We start from the raw sequence: 19,279 nt of genomic DNA, 5'->3' as shown, positions 1-19,279 counted from the left end.
TTAGCGCCTCTAGGAATGACACTCACTCTCCCACTATCCCACTATTCAAAATTAAGCAATGCGCGGGGCCATTCAAAAGATGTGACATCATTCATTCATCAAACCAAATTCCTGAGGGGTTGCTTGTGCGCTGGGTTAGCCTCCAATCTTTTTAATATCGTAATTGTTTTCTTGGTTCAGCATTTTTTGTCTGAGTAGAGGGAAAAAAAGCTAGAAATGGAAGTGTTGCTGACTGGACTGAGGGAGTGTGTCCATTTTCCACCACACGTCACCTAAAAGGCAGAAAATAGCATATCCTGCTCAGTTGTCACCTTGTGAAAAAATAAATATTTGGAACTTTTAATTTAATTTACTTATCTGTCCTTAATGGACCGCATTATCAAATAGTATAGCATATATGGTCGGTCCCCAAAGCAGGTTTGAGAATCACTGGAGTAGTCCATTAACTGACTGGATTAAGGCAACGGGTTTCTTACGTGCAGCTTTCTGGGATTTGAACGCAACACATCACAACACAATAGTCTGCTATCAGCTAACTTTCAGATGCCACAAATGTATACATTTATTCTGGCTGTAGTATCCATTAAAAGAAACAAACTCCCATGGTTAAAAGAGTGAAAACAGTCAGACCCCTCCCATCAGTTTTGACCTTGTGCTGCGAGTTACAGTAAGAGCAATAGATTCTGCACATGTTCATGTTGCCATGACAGCAGGGCCTTCACAGTCAGGAAGTGTGCATTCATTCACATCAACAATCAACTGTCCTCTCAAGAGAACACCCTGCAGTATATTTTCAACACTCAAAGAGTTGCCAAACAGCATATTTGTACATCTTTCACGACAGGGAAAACAGTTGAATTTCCACAGAATAATCTAGAAAGTTTTCAAGCGAATCCAAATTCCTTGACTTTAAGTTTACATTCTTTTCAGTCTCATAAAAAAATAGTTGTGAACAACAAGAAAAATGACAGATGGACAGGGGTTTCTGGTGTTAAATGTCCTTCTGGGCCAAAGCATGACTGAGGAGCCCCTGGGGTGGGGATGGGGGGGGGGGGGGGTGGCTGGGTAGAGGGGAGACAAATCCAAAATGTTTATTTGAACCAATTAACAAATGGAAAGGAATCCACGAACCCATATGCGACTCTGCAGTTTAGGTTTGTCTGGTCGAATCATTTGCAACACGTTATTAGAAAGCAATCGCTCGTTTCCACGCCGGTTTATTCCCCGGGACCGCGCAGGACACGGCACAGATGGCCGAGCGTCTCCGGCTACAAAGCCGTTAAAATAATCGTCGTATAGAAAGGGCAAGTACGGTCAGCGCGAGGCAGAGAGAGCGCGAAGCAAGCAGAGAGCGTCGACTCATCCGCCTCGCAGGCTCGCACACGCTCGGTCGAGACGCATCGCCGCGGCCAGGTGTTGCGAACAGACCTCCAAACCGCACCAACCTGTGAAAGAGCAGAACTGACAGCTGCCACTAGAGACCCGTTTGACACTTTCCACACGTTAGAACAGAACGAAACTGCTTCTCCAGCAACTCGACGAGCCCACCCAAAATTCTCCGGCTGAGGTGTTCCACCATTTTCAATATTCGCTGGGCAGCCATAAAATGGTGGACAGAGAAGGCAAGCCGTCTTTGAAGAGCTAATTATCATTTAATCCACTTGCTGCTGCTCTGCTGAAATGTTCAAATGCGCTAGAGTCCAAAACAAACCCCGGAGCAGTAATTGGGATGGGCGTTGGAAGCCTTTCAGCTTTGAAGTAGTGATGGATAATGAGGTGTTCTGTGATTGATTACATCCAGGCCCACCCTTGATTAATTCAACTCACACATTCAAACTTTCCTTCACATTTCTAGAGAGCAGTGTAAACTAATGGGTGCCAAAGACAGCCAAACCCACAAACAGGAACAGGGCACAGAATAAGAAGTGTAAGGGAAAATGTGAACATCTTTTGTATTGCAGCATATGAAGAAAGCAAGTTTGGGCCTGTCTGATCATAACTTAAAGTCAGTTAGAGAAGGAGTAAGAATATGCGTTTGAATCTGAGTTTGAATGTTCTCGTGGTGTGGGGTAAGTCATAAAACCAATACCATGGATACCATTAAACATTTATGGAACATCAGAGTTGCCCTGTGGGATATTTTATTATTTCTTTCACAATATGTAAGCATGTAATAGTGTAGATGAGGGAATGTGTGGGGACCATATTGCAATATGCTGGAATCTTTTCTGAAAAATAATTCAGGCCAAGCCAGAGAGTACAATAATACTGATTTCAGGAACAGTGTTTGGAATAATATATTTTATTTAATAGCTAAAATGTGCATTCTGGTGCTGAATGTTAAAATCCCATTGTAAATTCATAAACCATATTCCTTCTTTACATTGCTTCTTGCTTCTGCTGTATAAAGCATGCTTGCACACAGTTCAAATCAGACCAGACCTATGAACGAGTGGGCACATGCATTTTTTTTCAGAACGTGTGGTTTTGTATGCTTTCTATAATCAGTCTTACGTTGTTTAGTTAAGCATGAAGTTTCTGGATACAGGAACAATCACATCTAAGAAAAAGTTCTAATTTTCTCCCATTGCTCACCATCTGACTCGCATCAAATCTGTTTGCATGAACAAGTTTTAAGCAAACATCCGATCTCCTGCTACTGTTTAAGCTCCCTCTGCTCAGAGTAGTTTCTTTCACGGTGCTTTTAAGAAGCTGCTTTCTATTTCCGCCCTGGACAGGCTTTGGGAGCGGAATGGCACGGTCCGCACGGTCAGTTAGCTCAGCTGCCAGAACCAGGGGACTGGGTTTTTTTCTATTAAAAGAAAACATTGCAACATCGCTTTTTTTTAAGATGTACCCTTGGTCTCTTACATCTTCGGCACTAAAGGAAATGATCAGCCCCATGCTAAGAATATGTGGATAGGGGACAGGGTATTACAGAATTGGGGGAGGGGTGGGGTGGTCTTATTAGAACTTGAGGTGGGGTTATTTTTAAGATGTACCCTTGGTCTCTTACATCTTTGGCACTAAAGGAAATGATCAGCCCCATGCTAAGAATATGTGGATAGGGGACAGGGTATTACAGAATTGGGGGAGGGGTGGGGTGGTCTTATTAGAACTTGAGGTGGGGGGCTTGGACCCAACAGTGCCATATGATGCAACAGTTCTGTTTCCACCAATAGCAGCTCGTCAATATACACATGCATGCATGATGTGTCCAAGTGGTAACTTCCACCAGGACTACAGGGCTGTGTTCTTTGCATGCTGCACACAGCTCAGAATGTATTTAGGCTGCAAGCACTGCTGCAGATGAACGCCTGCAATATATTGACCTAAAAACAAGGGCAAATAAAAAAAGAAGCATTAAAAAAAACCTCAGGGTAATGGATTTCTGGCACCATCCGTATCCTCTGTGCTAATTATGAGATTACCGCGGTTGATAGCTGTGGGCCATTTAAGAATTGGAAAAACAGCTTCCTATCCATTTTGGAAGCTTGTTGTGAGGCTGACACACACAAAAAATGATATATGTTTTGATATATATAGCTCTCATAGTGATTAAATATTTTTTGGTGGGTGGGCATATGCTAAGCCAATGTGTGGTTTTGTCAAGTGCATGGTGTACGTCATGAAACAAATAGAAACCAGGGCAACATTAACGCACGATTGCCTTTGACTACAGTTCAAGCCTCAGAAACTATTTATCATTATCATAGTTGAGCATACTGAAAAAATAAAGTGTACACTGTGAACAGGAGTATGGGAGGCCTGACACCCGTTTGTGCAAGTGCAGAAGGTTCAGCCTGTGGGTTTGAGTCTGTAGAGGTGGTATGTCACCTCATATCTCTCCTTCAGACTGGTGGTGTTGTTGGCTCCGGGTTCCTTGAAGCTCAGTAATGTGCTTTGGAGGATTGGCTTCCTCTGGTCGCAGTGTGTGTTATTTTCTCCAAATGTATGTTCTGGTTTTTTCACTTACCCTTCCCTTTTTTGTTTTTCCATCAGCTGTGGTTTTTGAAACAGAAAGGGGATGTAAAGAAGAATTCAGTTAAACTACCTATCACTGTTCAACGTCACCTGTTCCCAATGAACTTGTCCTTCAGCCACTCTTCATCACGTTCTCCATCCCACCGCACACCTGTCACATCTGCCACTTCCTGTCTGAACCCTCAACTTCCTGTCTCTGAGCAGCCTCTTAGAAAAGAGCTCATGATGTCCCCAAGGAGCCTGGTAAACCTAAACTGCCAAAATGGAGACCCTCCAAGTTGACAGCAAGTGAAAGTACTCTAGCTGCTGAAATTACATTGCATACAATGAACTTGGCTGAGGCTTATTTCTGACTAGGGATCACTGTCACTGGTGGACAAGCAGCTAGGAAAATCTACAACCAGTAGAGAGGCCACTTTGTTGGGGAGAGCACACATGTATTTCCACCTCTGTTAATACTGGCCAATCTGTACTACAGCTCACATGTAGCGAGGGCAAAATGATCGTGGGTAGCCATGCAGAAAGAGTTCTTGTCCTGTCCCTCATCAAAAAGCTGAAGCAGTACATTTTGCAATGTTTGGCAAAAAGAGCAATTAAAAACTCCTGACTGTCATTTGTTCGGTTCAGAAATGTCACGAATGTCACAAAAAATAATGAAGGACTGGAGTTTATTGTGCCGCTGACAGAAGTGGCCTTTCAGGGAATCATTGTTCATCTCTGCATGGCAGGCTTTGATGTTGGTGTGAGAGGGTGTGACGAGGCGCTGGGGGGAACCCAGGCCCCGACCTGCCGCTCCGGGGTCAGTAATGGCTTTAGCAGGTGAGGGCATGTGATGGACAGGCTGGGGTCGGGGGGACATTTCGGTGGGTCTGTCCCAGGTGCGAGGGAGCCAAAGGTCACAGGACGGGACACCTGCGTGGTGGGGGCGGGCGGCACTGATGGATTCCCCAGCAATCGATCTGTCAGCGGGACATCGATCTGGGTTCGGCGTTGATCACGCACCTGGGCTGGCTGACTCGCATTGATTGATATCGCAGAGGTTCAGCGAAGGGCGTGTTGCAGTTAGTCTGTATAATATAACTCACGGTGTATATCCAAGTGGTGTATAACCCCCATCTACACCAGATACACCAGTGTAACATGGACCTCTTTCCAACAACATATATTAAAGGCTGGCATTGGAATTCATGTTCTGCACATAAGTGACACTCCCCTTCCCTTTCTTTCTCTCTTGTCTGTGTACATACGTGTGTGTGTGTTTGTGTGTGTGTGTGTGTGTATGTGTATATGTGTGTGTGTCTGTGCTAATTTACCCTGCAAAATTACTGGTGGCCTAGGAAATGAAGCCATGTGGTTGAATGCGCAAACATGTGTAAGATATTTTGCGTGCGCCCCTGCGTGTAACGTAATGCCCCCTATGTTCCGCGTCTGGGACGTTTGTAGCGAGCCGGTCTGCAGTTAATGAGGGGCTTGCGGTCCTGGAGTGGAAGTGGGAGGGGGGCCGGACGCTGTCAGGGTGGGGGGTGGGGTTGTGCTTTGTGTGCTGATGATACGGCCGCGTGTGTGGCCCGCTCTTAATTTGCAGTGACTTTTACACCACCGCAGAGCGGCTCCCCCCCCTCCCCCCACCCCGTCCTTTATCTGCCAAGGCCGCCCAGTGGCGGTTTCCCAGGCCGGGCCTGTTAGCGGCGTGTTAGATTAGGCTGTTTGCTGCGCTGCCGATAAGATAGCGGTGGTGGCTCGCTCCCCACGCAGGCTTGTTTGCTCAGATAAGGCGGACGGCATCTGGCGGGGCCGGCGGTTCCGCGCGCGGGTGATGCAAGCCGTGGCTCAACTTCAGATGAACCGGAGCTGCCAGAGCGCGGGCCAGCCCGGGCCCTCCGAGCCCCCGCCGCAGGCTGGGGCCCGGGCAGGCTGGCGGCCCTGGAACCCAGTCAAGCTCGCCGGTGTTTAGACATTGACTGCGCACGAGACAGGTTGCTCTCGACAGCGGAAACAAAAACAAAAAACAGGAGAACAGCATGTTTGACAACCCTTGACTCTGAAAACCCTCATTTGCGGTGTAGCTTGGTTTTGGGAGAGAAAACCAATTTTGTTTTCCTCAAAATAAGATGATGCTAATCGGCCTTATTGGTTAGTGCGAGAAGCATCATTGCAAATGTCTGTTTAATCTGTTAATCTTTTCTTAATTTGCACTTGAGAGCTCACACACTCTAGAAATAGTACAGACAATGATCCGTTTGAGTCAACTTCAGTCGGCATGACTTCATTGTAAGTGTACTTTTGTTGGCTAACCTTTTTTAATTCGTTGGCACTGTTTTTTTTCGGTCTCTCCGTGTGCTAAAATGCAAAGTGGCTGAGGAGCAGCGCTGTTGATTCAGGCTGGTGAGGTAAGCACGGCGACAGATGCGGATTAAAGATGACATCGGCTGGACCGAAATGAAAGCTTCTCTTTGTCCCAGCAGCCCCTACGCTTCATATTCACAATCCCTTCAAACCCAATTACCCTTTGGTTCCGAGGGCGAGGTACCACCTTTACGTTTCGTGTCACCATCTTCTCCGGGTTATGCTTGCGGTTATTTGGGGATTGCGTTTCAGTGATCTGTGTGTGTGTGTGTTTCCGTGTAGGGGTTGGAGCTGGGTGGTCATCTCGGTTGTGGGACGAAGGATTGATGTATCCAGGGCTCTGTATCAGCTGGCTGATCTGAGAGCAGAGAGGTCAGCCTGTGGTGATCTGGACACACACTGAGCCCTGCGATGACTGATTATGCATCAGTGAATGGTGCTTGAGTGGTTTCAAATGTAGGCCTCACACCACAGGGTTGTTTTGTTGGGTAAGGTACATGTACAGGCAATGAGTTAATTCACCTGATTACACTTATCATTGGGATGTAAATGGTAAATGGTCGGCATTTATGTAGTGCCTTTATCCAAAGCGCTGTACAATTGATGCTTCTCATTCACTCATTCATACACACACTCCCACGCCAACAGCGATTGGCTACCATGCAAGGCACCAACCAGCTCCTCAGAAGCATTTGGAGGTTAGGTGTCTTGCTCAGGGACACTTCGACACACCCAGTGGGATCAAACAGGCAACCCTCCGCCTGCTAGATGACTGCTCTTACCGCCTGAACCAATGTCCCCCGGACGTAGTAGTTCTGTGGTTACTTTCTGTTTATACCCTATGCTGGCTTGCACAAAAGCTTGTGCCGATTGCCTGCTGTCAGCAAGCAAGCATTTAGCCACGGGTCAGCCATTGTAATGGCACATTATAAATGCCGTCATGGACTGTTTGCATTGCCCCTCCGCCCAAATCCATCAGTGTGTTTGGGGAAAACTGTTTGTATTGATGTGAGGAGCCACCTTCTCATGGAAACTTATCCTAGGTGGTCCGGTCCGCCATCGGTTGTTTACCGAGCTCTGCGGAATGTCACAGGGAGGAGAGTTTGACATGAAGCGCCTTCTCCGTCACACCCACAAACCCGCACAGAACAAATGTCAGGTCTCCGCCTGGTCCCCCCCTGTGTTTCTTACATGACCAGACACGTTAAACACAACGGCGATTTACTGGCGTGGCGCTATAGAACGCGCGTGAAGGCCTCGCCATCGCCTCGTCCCCGTCGCTGCTGTCCGCTGTTTCACATGCTCGCCTGTGACAGATTGGGTCTCGACGGGGACCTTAATTGCATCATTTCATGGATGCGAGTCAGTGCGGAGGCAGGGAGGAGGTAAACAGCCGTCTGGACACCAGGTCTGGAAAGTTTTCACGGAAGAGGCCACACATTGCGGTCAAATCAAAATACGCTGTTAATGGCCAGAGATAGCACGTGTTCAGGCAGGCCCGTGCGCAAGTGAAATAGCACAATTTGATGTTCATGTGACGAAACCAAAAATTAGGTGAGGAGATGTGCAAGGCTGGAAACCACAATAAATATTTAGACGAGCGTCTTTAAGTACCTACAAAAGAAATCGGCGCTGGTTGGAAGTGGACGGCTGTATTTCAAGTGTTTGTATCAACAGTGTCACTCGAGCTCTGAGAGAGGGCATTTAGAGGCCGAGAATGGCTCTCACTTCTCCCTGCGTCTGCTGGGCTGCAGATTTTCTCTGGTTTTCAGAGCCAAAGATTAAAAAAAAATACTAATATAAAGAAATCCACAAAAGAGCTGACTGCGTAAAATGTATTGGAATACAATTTGAGTATAAGAACCTGAGGAATCACAAAAACGGTTTTACAAGCGTATGTAAATGACAGGGCCCATGGCTCAGGGTGCCCCTTACCCAGAAGGAAATGCACAATATAACGCCTGGATGGTAACAAGCTGAGGTAGGGGGTAGAGTAGCTCGCCACTCCCCCATTAAATGGAGCCAAAAAGTACCGTAGGTGGAGGCAGGGGTGATGGGGCCAATTGTGAACAAACAAATGTAATGCATTTCATTACTGGTTCAGGTCATTATGTTCATGTATGCGTGCATATTTTGGAAATCCACAATACTGGTCTAGATGCCTGGAAGCAAACCCAGGAATTACATTTACAAGCTTTCAAGTTCTTCACTGAATACATACATACACACAAACACACAGGGATTCACATTTATTGTGTGTGTGCGTGTGTGCACTGGACTGTATAATAGTTGTGTAATATATACAGGAGTTAAGCATAACCAGAAAAATAGGACAGAGATGAATACACATTTTCAGAAAGGAAAGGAGAGTGAGACCACAGCTAAATATTGGGAATAATGTGAAAATGAAGGGCTGAATGAATTCAGTGAACATTTTCCTTAACTTTGATTAAGTGCAAGTGTTCATTTAATTCTTAACAGACACAGTTTGGGTTTTGTAATCACCAGAATTAATTTGCTAAACCGCATTTGTGGAGAATGAAATGAACACGCGTTTAATCATGTCAAAGTTAAGGACACATTGATTGAAATCAGACTGTGGCTTGTTAGTCAGTAATGGAATCTGTGGAGGGCCTTTTGCCTGCTGACGTTTAAGGCCTCACTGAAGGATAGAAACTAATATCTTAAATTGGTTGTGAAGTCTTCAAATACCTGGAAATAATTTGATAAAAAATATGATGTATAGAGGTTTTAAAGAATATATGATATATGGAGTCTTTCAAAGTGTTTGCTATACCGTATCAATATCTATATACCTTTGATGGTGTGTACACCATATTACAAAATACACTTAATAAAGCAGAAAAGTTGTTCAAATATTTAGTATACAGGACTCTTATGTTTATTCAAAGTGCAGGGTTACAGTGTTTATGAGAGATAGCCAGATGAGGGTGTTTTGTGGAAAAAGTATCCTAATTGAGAGAGCTAATGATTCATGCCACAGATAGCGTATAAATGAAAACGTACTCTTAAACCGCAAAGTGCCAGGGCCTCGTTCCACTTAATGCTAGTTTGATTAGCTCTAAACATTGCACAGATAGCTTTGTATTGCATTACTATTAATATGTCCCAGGAATTGTAGTTGGTGGGTGGTCTTCATCAGCAGTGCGGAGCAGAGCAGAGGAACAGCGAGAAACGCAGTAATGCTGTTAGACAGGGCGATAGATTGATGGCATGAAGTCTATATTATCCCTTAGACATTTCACATCTCCGCTGACATCAACATAGTCTGGTCCTAATATACAATAGAGAAAGGACTCTCAGTTGAATGTAGTATGTGGTAAAGACTGAATGGCATCATGTCACATGTTATTCTGGTGAAATTTCTTCATCAAATATATTGAGGGACTGAAAAAGCCTCCTTCAGCTGCATTTAATTGTGATTAATTTTTATTACCCGCTTTCTAGAATGTGGTAATACATTACATTCTAATAGATTTTATATTAAATTATATTAAAGGAATAATGCTTAATGTCTTTTTGTGATTTAAATTCAGATGTCTCCAGTTATGTACTGCATTGATGATATTGAGCATAAGCACAGTATTTTGTCTATGTACAAGTTATTTTGTCTATGTATTCCCGACAAGTATGAACCTTAATTATAAATCTTGGAAGACTTTCATGAGCCAATGCGAATATTGGATATCCAGGACGCTATTAAAGAAGACCAGCCAATAAAAATGATCTCTGTGCTATGATATTCTTGTGAGTGCATCCATGCACCTTGCTGTTTAGCAGTCATGTGTGTACTGTATGTCTTGGGAATGGGCAGACAAGAAATAGTTCCTTCAGATGCATGTTCATTCAGGTGAATCAACCAGAGGAGCTAGTTGTGAGTCAACTAACTTAAACCCTTCTTCTCTAGGTGATGACATATCTATTTACATATCATCCTGTGGGACTTTGGTCTACCATCAGTGCAACATTCAACAAAGGGACACACTAGCAAGATCTCCCACTAGAAAACTTTACCACTGACCCATTGGGCTTCAGCCATTCCACGAAAGGTTCCCTTTTAACCAAAAATGGTAATTTCAGATTTAGAAACCTTTATTTTCTTTCTTATTAATTGCTTAAATACTAGGATAAACCTGTGCTTGTTCCTTGCATTGTTTCAGATACAGTACCTGGTCATCATCTCTCATGGAATGACAGCTGAGATGAAAAATGAGTGTAATTGTCCACCTGGAGTGTAAATGGGTTTAAATAGGATTTTGGGGAGGTGGAATTCTGTTTAGAAAGAGATTACCAAAGTGTAGCATTAAAGATTTATGTGTGACTGCACATTCTCCTACCTACATCATATGTAAAAAAGAAATCAATATTTCACTGTGAAATAAATAAACCCTACATCTATATAAAAATTGCTTGGACAAGACTGGCTTTTTAAAAAGATTAAATACACATTCCTCTCTCATTATTGCCTATTAATTCATAGGAACCTAACTTCTGGGGAAATTAGGATATACAGTGAGCTCCAGAATTATTGGCACCCTTGTCATATATGCACAAAAAATGCTATGAACTAAAAAAGAATAGTTATTGACATAAGCTTTATTTTCCAAAATGTGTAAAGTAGTGTGCTTTATTAATGACTCAATGTAATCAACCAAAGTCTTCCATCTTTTCAAAGAAAACTATTTTTTCAAAAAAAACAGGTTCCACAATTATTGGCATCACTGGTTTAATACTTTGTGCAAACACCCCAGGCAAAGATAACAGCCATGAACCTTTTCCTATAATTTGTGATAAGTTAGAGAACATATTTGAACTTATAGGTATGATGTGTTTCTCCTCCATTTTGCGGCAAAGCATGTTGAAGGTGTGGCCAAAACATGGTCTCATCTGACCATAACACTGTCTTCCAGTCATATTTCCAATGAGGTTTGGCAAACCCAAGATCGGGTTTGTTTATTGTGTTCAGTAAGGGCTGTCTTTGTGCCACCCTTCAAAAGAGTTGGCTGGAATGGAGGTGCCATTTTATGTTTTTTATTCATACTTGGTGACCCCAAGACACAACCAATCTCTGCATTTCATAAACTGCGATCTTTGGGTTTCTTATGGCCTCCCTTGCCATCTTCCTTACCACCCGTGGGGATAATATCCACTTGCATTCTCTTCCTGCCAAGTTCACAACGATTCCATGTTTTATGCCTTTTTATTATTGCCCTTACAGTGCTAAGTGGTATATTTAACCGTTTATTTATTACCTGACTTGTGATGGTCCACCTGTGTCTTCTGAATTGACAGTTCTTTGGCTTTTCTTATGCTGATGGTTGACAAAGGGATTTTGCATGTTGGCTTCCTTATTTTTATACGCTAGTGAAACAAGAAGTGATGGAATGACACAATATAGTTCTGAGATGAACTAAATTAAAGTAAAATTGTATTGCCAATCTATTTGACAATTATTATCTACAATAACTGTTCGGCATCTGCCAATAATTTTGGAACCTGTGTTTTTCAGAACAGAATGAAAATAAATAGAAATCATTGAATCATTCAGTAAATGTTTTGCAGTAAAAGTATAGTTTTCCCGTATGTTAAATGGGAAAACTATAAATATAAAAATAAAATATAGATCATTATCCATGTTATTATTTGGAGCATTTTTAATTAATAATTCTGGAGACCATTGTAAATGTATTTTCACAGAGATTGTGCCTTACCTGTCACCGACACAAAGCTCAACTGTAGTACACACACCCATATACCCAACACACACACACACAGATACACACAGTGCACACACAAGTGAGCGCACACATGCACACACTCATACAGAAATAGTACAGACTGGATTTTTTAAAAATAAAAGAGAATGTCACTCTGTGATTTGGCAACATGCTATAAACTTTAATAGACATATTGATATTTCTGAAAAGTAACCAAGATGTTCTCTTCATAACCCTAGCTTTATTTACAATACATTATGGAAACCTTTACGAAAAGTGTAAAATAAAATAAAAACAAAACAAACAAAAAAACAACTTATTTTAAATAACTTCTGCGTGACTACTTAAATAATGAAATCGATTACTCTACTCACACAATGGTTTTTCAGCAACCCCAATACAATCTTCACATTAAGTGCTAAACTTATATAGAGTTTATTCTTACAGCAAAAAAACAAGAGCTCAACCAAGTATTGTATTACTTACAAGCCACTGCAGTGAGTGGCAAAACAGCTTTGATTAAAATTCACTACTACTACTTGCCTGAGAGGAGTGGAATATTTTACGTCAAGAACTTGAATGAATTATGATGTTGGTGTTCTTAAGCAAAATGATTGTGTTGAACTTGGTAGTTATGGTGTGGGGCATTTTTATCCCCCAATGAAGACCCCCAGTAAGTAAAAATAATTGTAGTGTGAACCGAACACACCCTCTGCTTGATGTTTTATGATTGAGCTGTGTATGTTTGAGCTTACTACTCATTTTACTGCTAATCGATAAAAAATGATGGTATATTACTTTTGATATTACTTGTTGATGTTGTTTATTACTCTGTCATTGTATATAATGAGTATATAATCCGTAAGATGCTCAAGATAACAGCTTCCGTTTATTACTTTTTATTATCATTAATAATAATAAAATAACATAATAATAATAATCTCGCATATCAAAAAATCTTGCTGCAGAGCAAAAAACAAAATTATATTTCCTGCACTTTAAAATTTCCAAAGGAATGACTACATTTGAATAAAATAATGATTTCACAATTTGTTGAAAAATGTACAAAAGTAAAAAAGTAAAAATTTGCTAGATGTTAGAATCATAATAAGGGGAAGGGCAGTACGTGTAGGCACAAGATTCATATTTTATGTTCTTGCTTTGAGTTGAAATGTATGTGTTCTCTATTCTGGACCCAAATTAAATCATCATAATTATATAAGGTAGTGTACAATCCACAGTTTTTAGTTGCTGTTGCCATACTTAAGCTTAAAAAGCTTTTGCTTTTTAAACACAGAATAAAATTATGTTAATGCTGACTTGTACAAAACTGTCAGGTGGAAATACCAGAAAGATCAACACAATCTTGTTCCCTGATCTGGAATCCCAAATTGTTTACAAAAACCAAGGCGAACACAATCAGAGTACGATGACAAAAGGCTAACAAATCTGCCTCTCTTCTTCAATTGAGAGTCAATGCAGCATAGGTGAGGTATCACCAGCTGCATCGTTTTGTGGAGAATTTATAACAAATTCTTTAGCAACACTGATGTACACATGAAACAAAAAGACAAAGATCGTTTTAGGGGGTGCCATACCGTTTTGTGCTCAGTTTTGTGCTAAGCTATTCAAGTTTTGAAAGCATGCACTCTTACATTGAGTCTAATCATGAACAAATCTATTACACGCAAGCAGAGGGATTTTGACAAGAGTTCAATGACTTCACAAATTTTTACTTTTTCTTTTTTCAACTGCGTTTTACACTCCCTCATCACCCATATATTACTACACTTTAAAAAATAAACCACTGTTTGTAAAAACATAAAAAAATGCTTTATTATTACTCAATATTAAGTAGTACTTTGTTCTGTTCTATATGATATATACATCATGATGTGCTTTCCCTTTTATGACAGAATCTGAGTAGTTAGTAACAATGTTCAGTGTGACTGGTGACAGGAGGGCATGTTCAGCTGGAGTCCAGGGCTTCAGTGGTCAAAACCAGTTGGAAATAACATATCTGAAGACTGAACAGGCTATCATGCATCAGAACAAAATAGTTGACTGTGGCAACTTTTTTAAACATGTGTCAAAAAAGGCAACAGTGTCTATAACAGTATTTGAGACAATGGTATGGCAGGGTGTTCTGCCCAAACTGTATTTTGGATGGGTGTTCTTTTTCCATAGCATCTGCCCAGTCTCCCCTGCCCCCCCCCCCCCCCGCCCGGAAAATGGTTTGTTCCAGCACCGAGCGCATCACATAGAGTCTGTGCTTGCTTACGCAGCCCTGGAGTCAGGAGGAAGATGCACACACCTGCCTTGGATTGAAGATGGATGGTGTTTGACCTGAATGTGTCCGGTTATACAGAGGAAGGGTCAAACCAAAGGCCTGTAGCCTGCGTGTGTCCTTCACGCGGGTGTGTCCACCAGCATTAACAGTGTAAGAAGATCTATCCGTTGAGAGAGCCACTCAGCGCAGTGGACAGTGAGGAAAAGTTAATACAGTATCAAGCAGCTTGCATGGTCTTAATTAAACATAAAAATAGCAGAACCTTTTGAAGTCAGTGAAGCTTTAGTTGATGGAAAATGAAATTTAGACATTTTTATAAAAAAATGACCAGCAGTCGGAAACTACAAGTAGTAGAAAGAGAAGGGATCTAACAGTACCAAAAAAGAAAGCATCTCTACTTAAATGCTGTATAAATATTTCTTGTGAAGCATTTTACCTCCAAATTTTAATCGAATGAAGTTTTGTAAGAAAAATCTACTTTGTCTCCTTTGTTTGCCATATAATTATTCTAGAACAGTACATAGGTACAAGGCAGCAGTACAATATAATTTTGTTTTAACCACTAATCTCTAAAAAGATTCATCTGCCATGACTGTTGTGAGTTGTGTCCAATGTCTTCTGTAATGTTGCTTAAATCACACAGTAGCCAAATCATTTTTATATGAAAATCTCCAAACACTTAATTTTCCCTCATTAACTGTATTCAATTTAAAAAAGGCATTGGTTATGAGCCCTTGTAAATCCATTCACTTCACCAACCCAACACAAAGTGTTGAGCTAAAGTTGCCTTAAAGCAAACGACAAAGCAGATTAAGAAATGAAAATGAACAAAATGGCCGCTCTCCCCTCTCTCCCATGTAGTGGCAGTGTTCTGATATTGACATTTGGGAAACCTTCTATTCCTGTACCTGGCTCGGTCCAGAAGGCCGATCCTAATAGGTATCTACGTCTCCCGTGAAAACCTGTCTTTTCCGGAAGGAAACCAAACAGGCTTCTGCAGTTCTTGACGGGCCATCCTGTGTTGGCGTTTCCACCGGTAACGTCACTATTTCTGGCATGAGCCGCAAGCCACAGGACACCCAGGAACCCCGGTGAGGGACGTACAGGAATTCCAGTCCAGACGGCTTACGTTGGAACATTAGCTTTCTTTCTGAATAACTTTGTAAAGATCTTTTTTTAGAAACATTTTTTTCTATCGATGTGTGTAAGGTGTAGTTCACGAGGCCTCAGAAGGATCTCGATGTGAGGGGGCACTTTCTTTTCCACTGCCAGTCTATGGACCCACACTGAGGAAGGCAAGGGGAAGAGAGCTCCCACAATTCCCGGGAGGAGGTACTACCAGAAAGAGCCATTCTCGGCTACGGAGTTGGCACAGATATGCCAACCGGTTGTTAGAATGCCTCCCAAACACAAAGGAGCTCACTTAATCTGCAACTCCAAAGCATCCCATTCTTTTTTTTTCGAGTAGAAAACTTGAAAAGGAGACTTCAATCTTCTCGCTGCTTTCTGCGGTTTGTTTGTTTTTTTTGGGAAGTTCATTCTAAGAAAAAGAGAGCGTAGCTTATTGGCAAGAGAACATACAGGAAGTGGTGGTGGAGGTGGACAGGAAATGGTCTAACGGTGGATTGACAGAGCCGGGGTCCTGAGGTCTCTTCAGGAAATGCGGAGGCCGGTCTCTGCCTATACGATGTAGCTGGTCAGGTCCAGCAGGTAGGACGTCATGTCTATGATCTGGTCCAGGATCCCGTCTCGTGCCTCCAGCGTCACTCCTCCTTCGCCCTTCTCGCAGTGCTCCCCCGAGTATCCGATCTTGCAGTAGCACTTGTTGGGCTCGATGCACACTCCTCCGTGACGGCAGGGGGGCTCGCATTTCGCTGCGGAGGACGGACACGGACAGACAGACAGCATTCAGACGGGCGCTCGCTTCCTCTCCTCAAACCCATAAAAGGGGATCCACATACACCGCAAAGGCTCGGGGAAAGGTTACCAGGACTTTCCGCAATCCTATATTAAACAAGGGTTTCGCTACAGTCCAACAAAAAGGCCATAAATATCTAAATGTGCAGGTCACTGCACCTTGAACAAACGAGAGGCTTATCGGCTCTACGTCAATCCCAGTCTAAATCTTGTCATTGACGCAAGAAAGGAATTTGCACACCGTAAACAACAATGGTTCAATGGCACACGCATATGGAAGTTAAAAAGAGGCCATTCATATCCTTAGGTATGACGTCAAAGCCTGGTGTAGCAAGCGCCATTCAATATGTCACTGCCTACAGCATACCAAAACATCCAAGGGTCTCTCATGAAGGCTGGCCAGCAAACCTAGGCCAGAGTCAAACAAAATGGAAACCTATTCCCTTAATGACTAAAGTGATTTGTATCAGAAATCTGAATTAGATTAAAAAGATCTTACGCGAGGTACTGTGTTCCTCTGATTAACTCAGGCCCATGTATTCTCTCCAAAACACAGCAAATCCCTTGATATAGTTAACGTTATGCTTTTCTGTATGTTAACGAAGAATCTTTAATCCTCAAGTGATTGTGTGGCACAATTAGCACAATGTTTTGTTTCATAATTCACATTGATTTTAGCATGGATTGCATTCATTGTTATTTCTGATCGTACAGGGTACAGCATACAAAAACATACCTCAATCAACACAAAAACCAAGAAGGCAGAACATAAGATGTGGCTAATTAGGTCATTCACAACACTCAATGTAATCTTCAAAAAACTAGGAGTGGTTCTTCATTCGGCTAGAATAATATATACGCCTAATGTTATGATTACATTAAAGCTTCATTCCTGAGACTACATTGCTTAAATTATAATCCTGGCAAGGCTAAGTTACAGATATTGAAAACATTCAATTGAATTGATTTAAATTGAACCAATGGGAATACAACAAATTTCTGAAAAACTATCAAAAAATAATTTCATCATATTGTTTGGAACATGATTTTCTCTAGGACAGACACAGAGAAAGATGTAGCGTGGAGAGTCTCTGGGGTGTGTGGGGGTGGGGGTGGAGGCTGGGGGTCGCTGTCACTCACCCACTCTGCAGAAGGGCCCGTCCCAGCCTGGGTTGCAGCAGCACCTGCCCGAGGGGGTGCAGTGGCCGTTCTTGCACTGCCGTGAGCAGGCCGTGGCCAGGAGCTCCGGGGCCTCCACCAACCGCTGGCACTCCTTAGGGACCAGGGGCCTGGACACATGGGAACAATCAGAGCAGGGTGTGAACACACTGCGCACATATGCACGCACACACACATATATACACATATACACACACACCCTCACACACACACATATATACACACATATACACATATACACACACACGCACACACATACACACACACATATACACACGTATGCACACATATACACATATACACACATACACACACATGCGCAAACTCGCACACATATACACACATACACACACACACACTCTCTTATACATGTATACACACATACACATGCACACATATACACATATACACATGCACACACACATATATACACATATACACACACACCCTCACACACACACATATATACACACATATACACATATACACACACACGCACGCACGCACACGCACACACATACACACACACATATACACACGTATGCACACATATACACATATACACACATACACACACATGCGCAAACTCGCACACATATACACACATACACACACACACACACACTCTCTTATACATGTATACACACATACACACATACACATGCACACATATACACATATACACATGCACACACACATATATACACATACACACACTCACGCACACATATAAACACATACACACACATATACACACACACGCACACACCCTCACACAATCACACACATATACACAACTACACACATGACCACATACACATATACACAAACAAACACACACACACATATATACACATACACACACATGCAAACACACATATACACATATACACACATACACACACACCCTCATATACATACACACTCTCACACACATTTCTCTCTCTGACACACATACACGCACACTGGACCACACATACTCAGGTAGAGACTCACAGGGACAAAAAACAGCATGCCTCCACACACACACACAAATATGTACACACTCATATACACACAAATTCCTAGAGATATTGCGGTGCACTTTGGTAATAGCTTATTTAATAAGGTTAGTTCAGTTTATTTGCTGTGTATGTACTATAACGGTCAATAACAGTATTTTAGTATTTAGATATATTCAGATTATATACACTTTAGGCAATGTTATTTCCATCATCATATTACCATAATCAAATGTAACAGGCTTATAAACTTAAGCCTTGATTTACTCAAGTTTCTCAGAATACATTCTTATTTTCAGAGCAACCCATCACGGCTGTGTAAAATACGCTCTGCGTGAGTGTGAGACCAGGCCGCGGCGGCAGTCCGGCTGATGAACCTTCCCATGATCCCCCGTCTCTCCAAAACGCTCGCACACAACGCCCGGCGCTCTTTCACACGCGCTACATGTGTAGTGGGACATCGTTGTGACAGGCACTACACCGTAAAAAAAAAAAAAAAAAAAAAAGAGAGCGCGAAAGAGGGAGCGAGAGAAAGAGGAGTCCCTGGAGGATTTAAGGAACCCCGTTAATGCTCCAGGGGTCAATGTACTGCCAGGGTGGTCATGAAAGCAACACCTGCTCCTCTAGCCCTCCACAAAGCAGAGAGGTCAGCTAGAACTGTGGGAATGAGACAACATCAGGAGGGCCCTCGCATAAAACACACGCTGACAAATGGGAGGAGGCCGGGGCTACGCGGGCACGGCCGACCGCTGTCTGCTTCCCGCGGAAAGAAACAGGAGGGAGAGAGATAGGCCTCCCTCCTCCCTTTTGTTCTGGCCAGGGAG

General features: G+C 42.5%; 1 protein-coding gene across 1 annotated transcript in view; it reads right to left on the bottom strand.

Moving 5' to 3' along the window:
• Window positions 1-14,655: 14,655 nt before the first annotated feature.
• hhip (hedgehog interacting protein) overlaps window positions 14,656-19,279 on the bottom strand; it is a 33,746-nt gene continuing 29,122 nt past the window's right edge. The window contains exons 12-13 of the mRNA XM_061253316.1: window positions 17,416-17,564; window positions 14,656-16,232 (exon numbers count right to left, since the gene is read on the bottom strand). Coding sequence (XP_061109300.1) covers window positions 16,039-16,232; window positions 17,416-17,564 — 343 coding nt within the window. The 3' untranslated portion in view covers window positions 14,656-16,038. The remainder of the gene's footprint in view (window positions 16,233-17,415; window positions 17,565-19,279) is intronic.

Source organism: Conger conger, chromosome 8 (genome assembly GCF_963514075.1).
Source record: "Conger conger chromosome 8, fConCon1.1, whole genome shotgun sequence".
In the NCBI taxonomy this organism is placed as follows: domain Eukaryota; kingdom Metazoa; phylum Chordata; class Actinopteri; order Anguilliformes; family Congridae; genus Conger; species Conger conger.
Note: the sequence above shows the minus strand (reverse complement) of the source record. Positions and strands in the feature narration are given on the sequence as shown.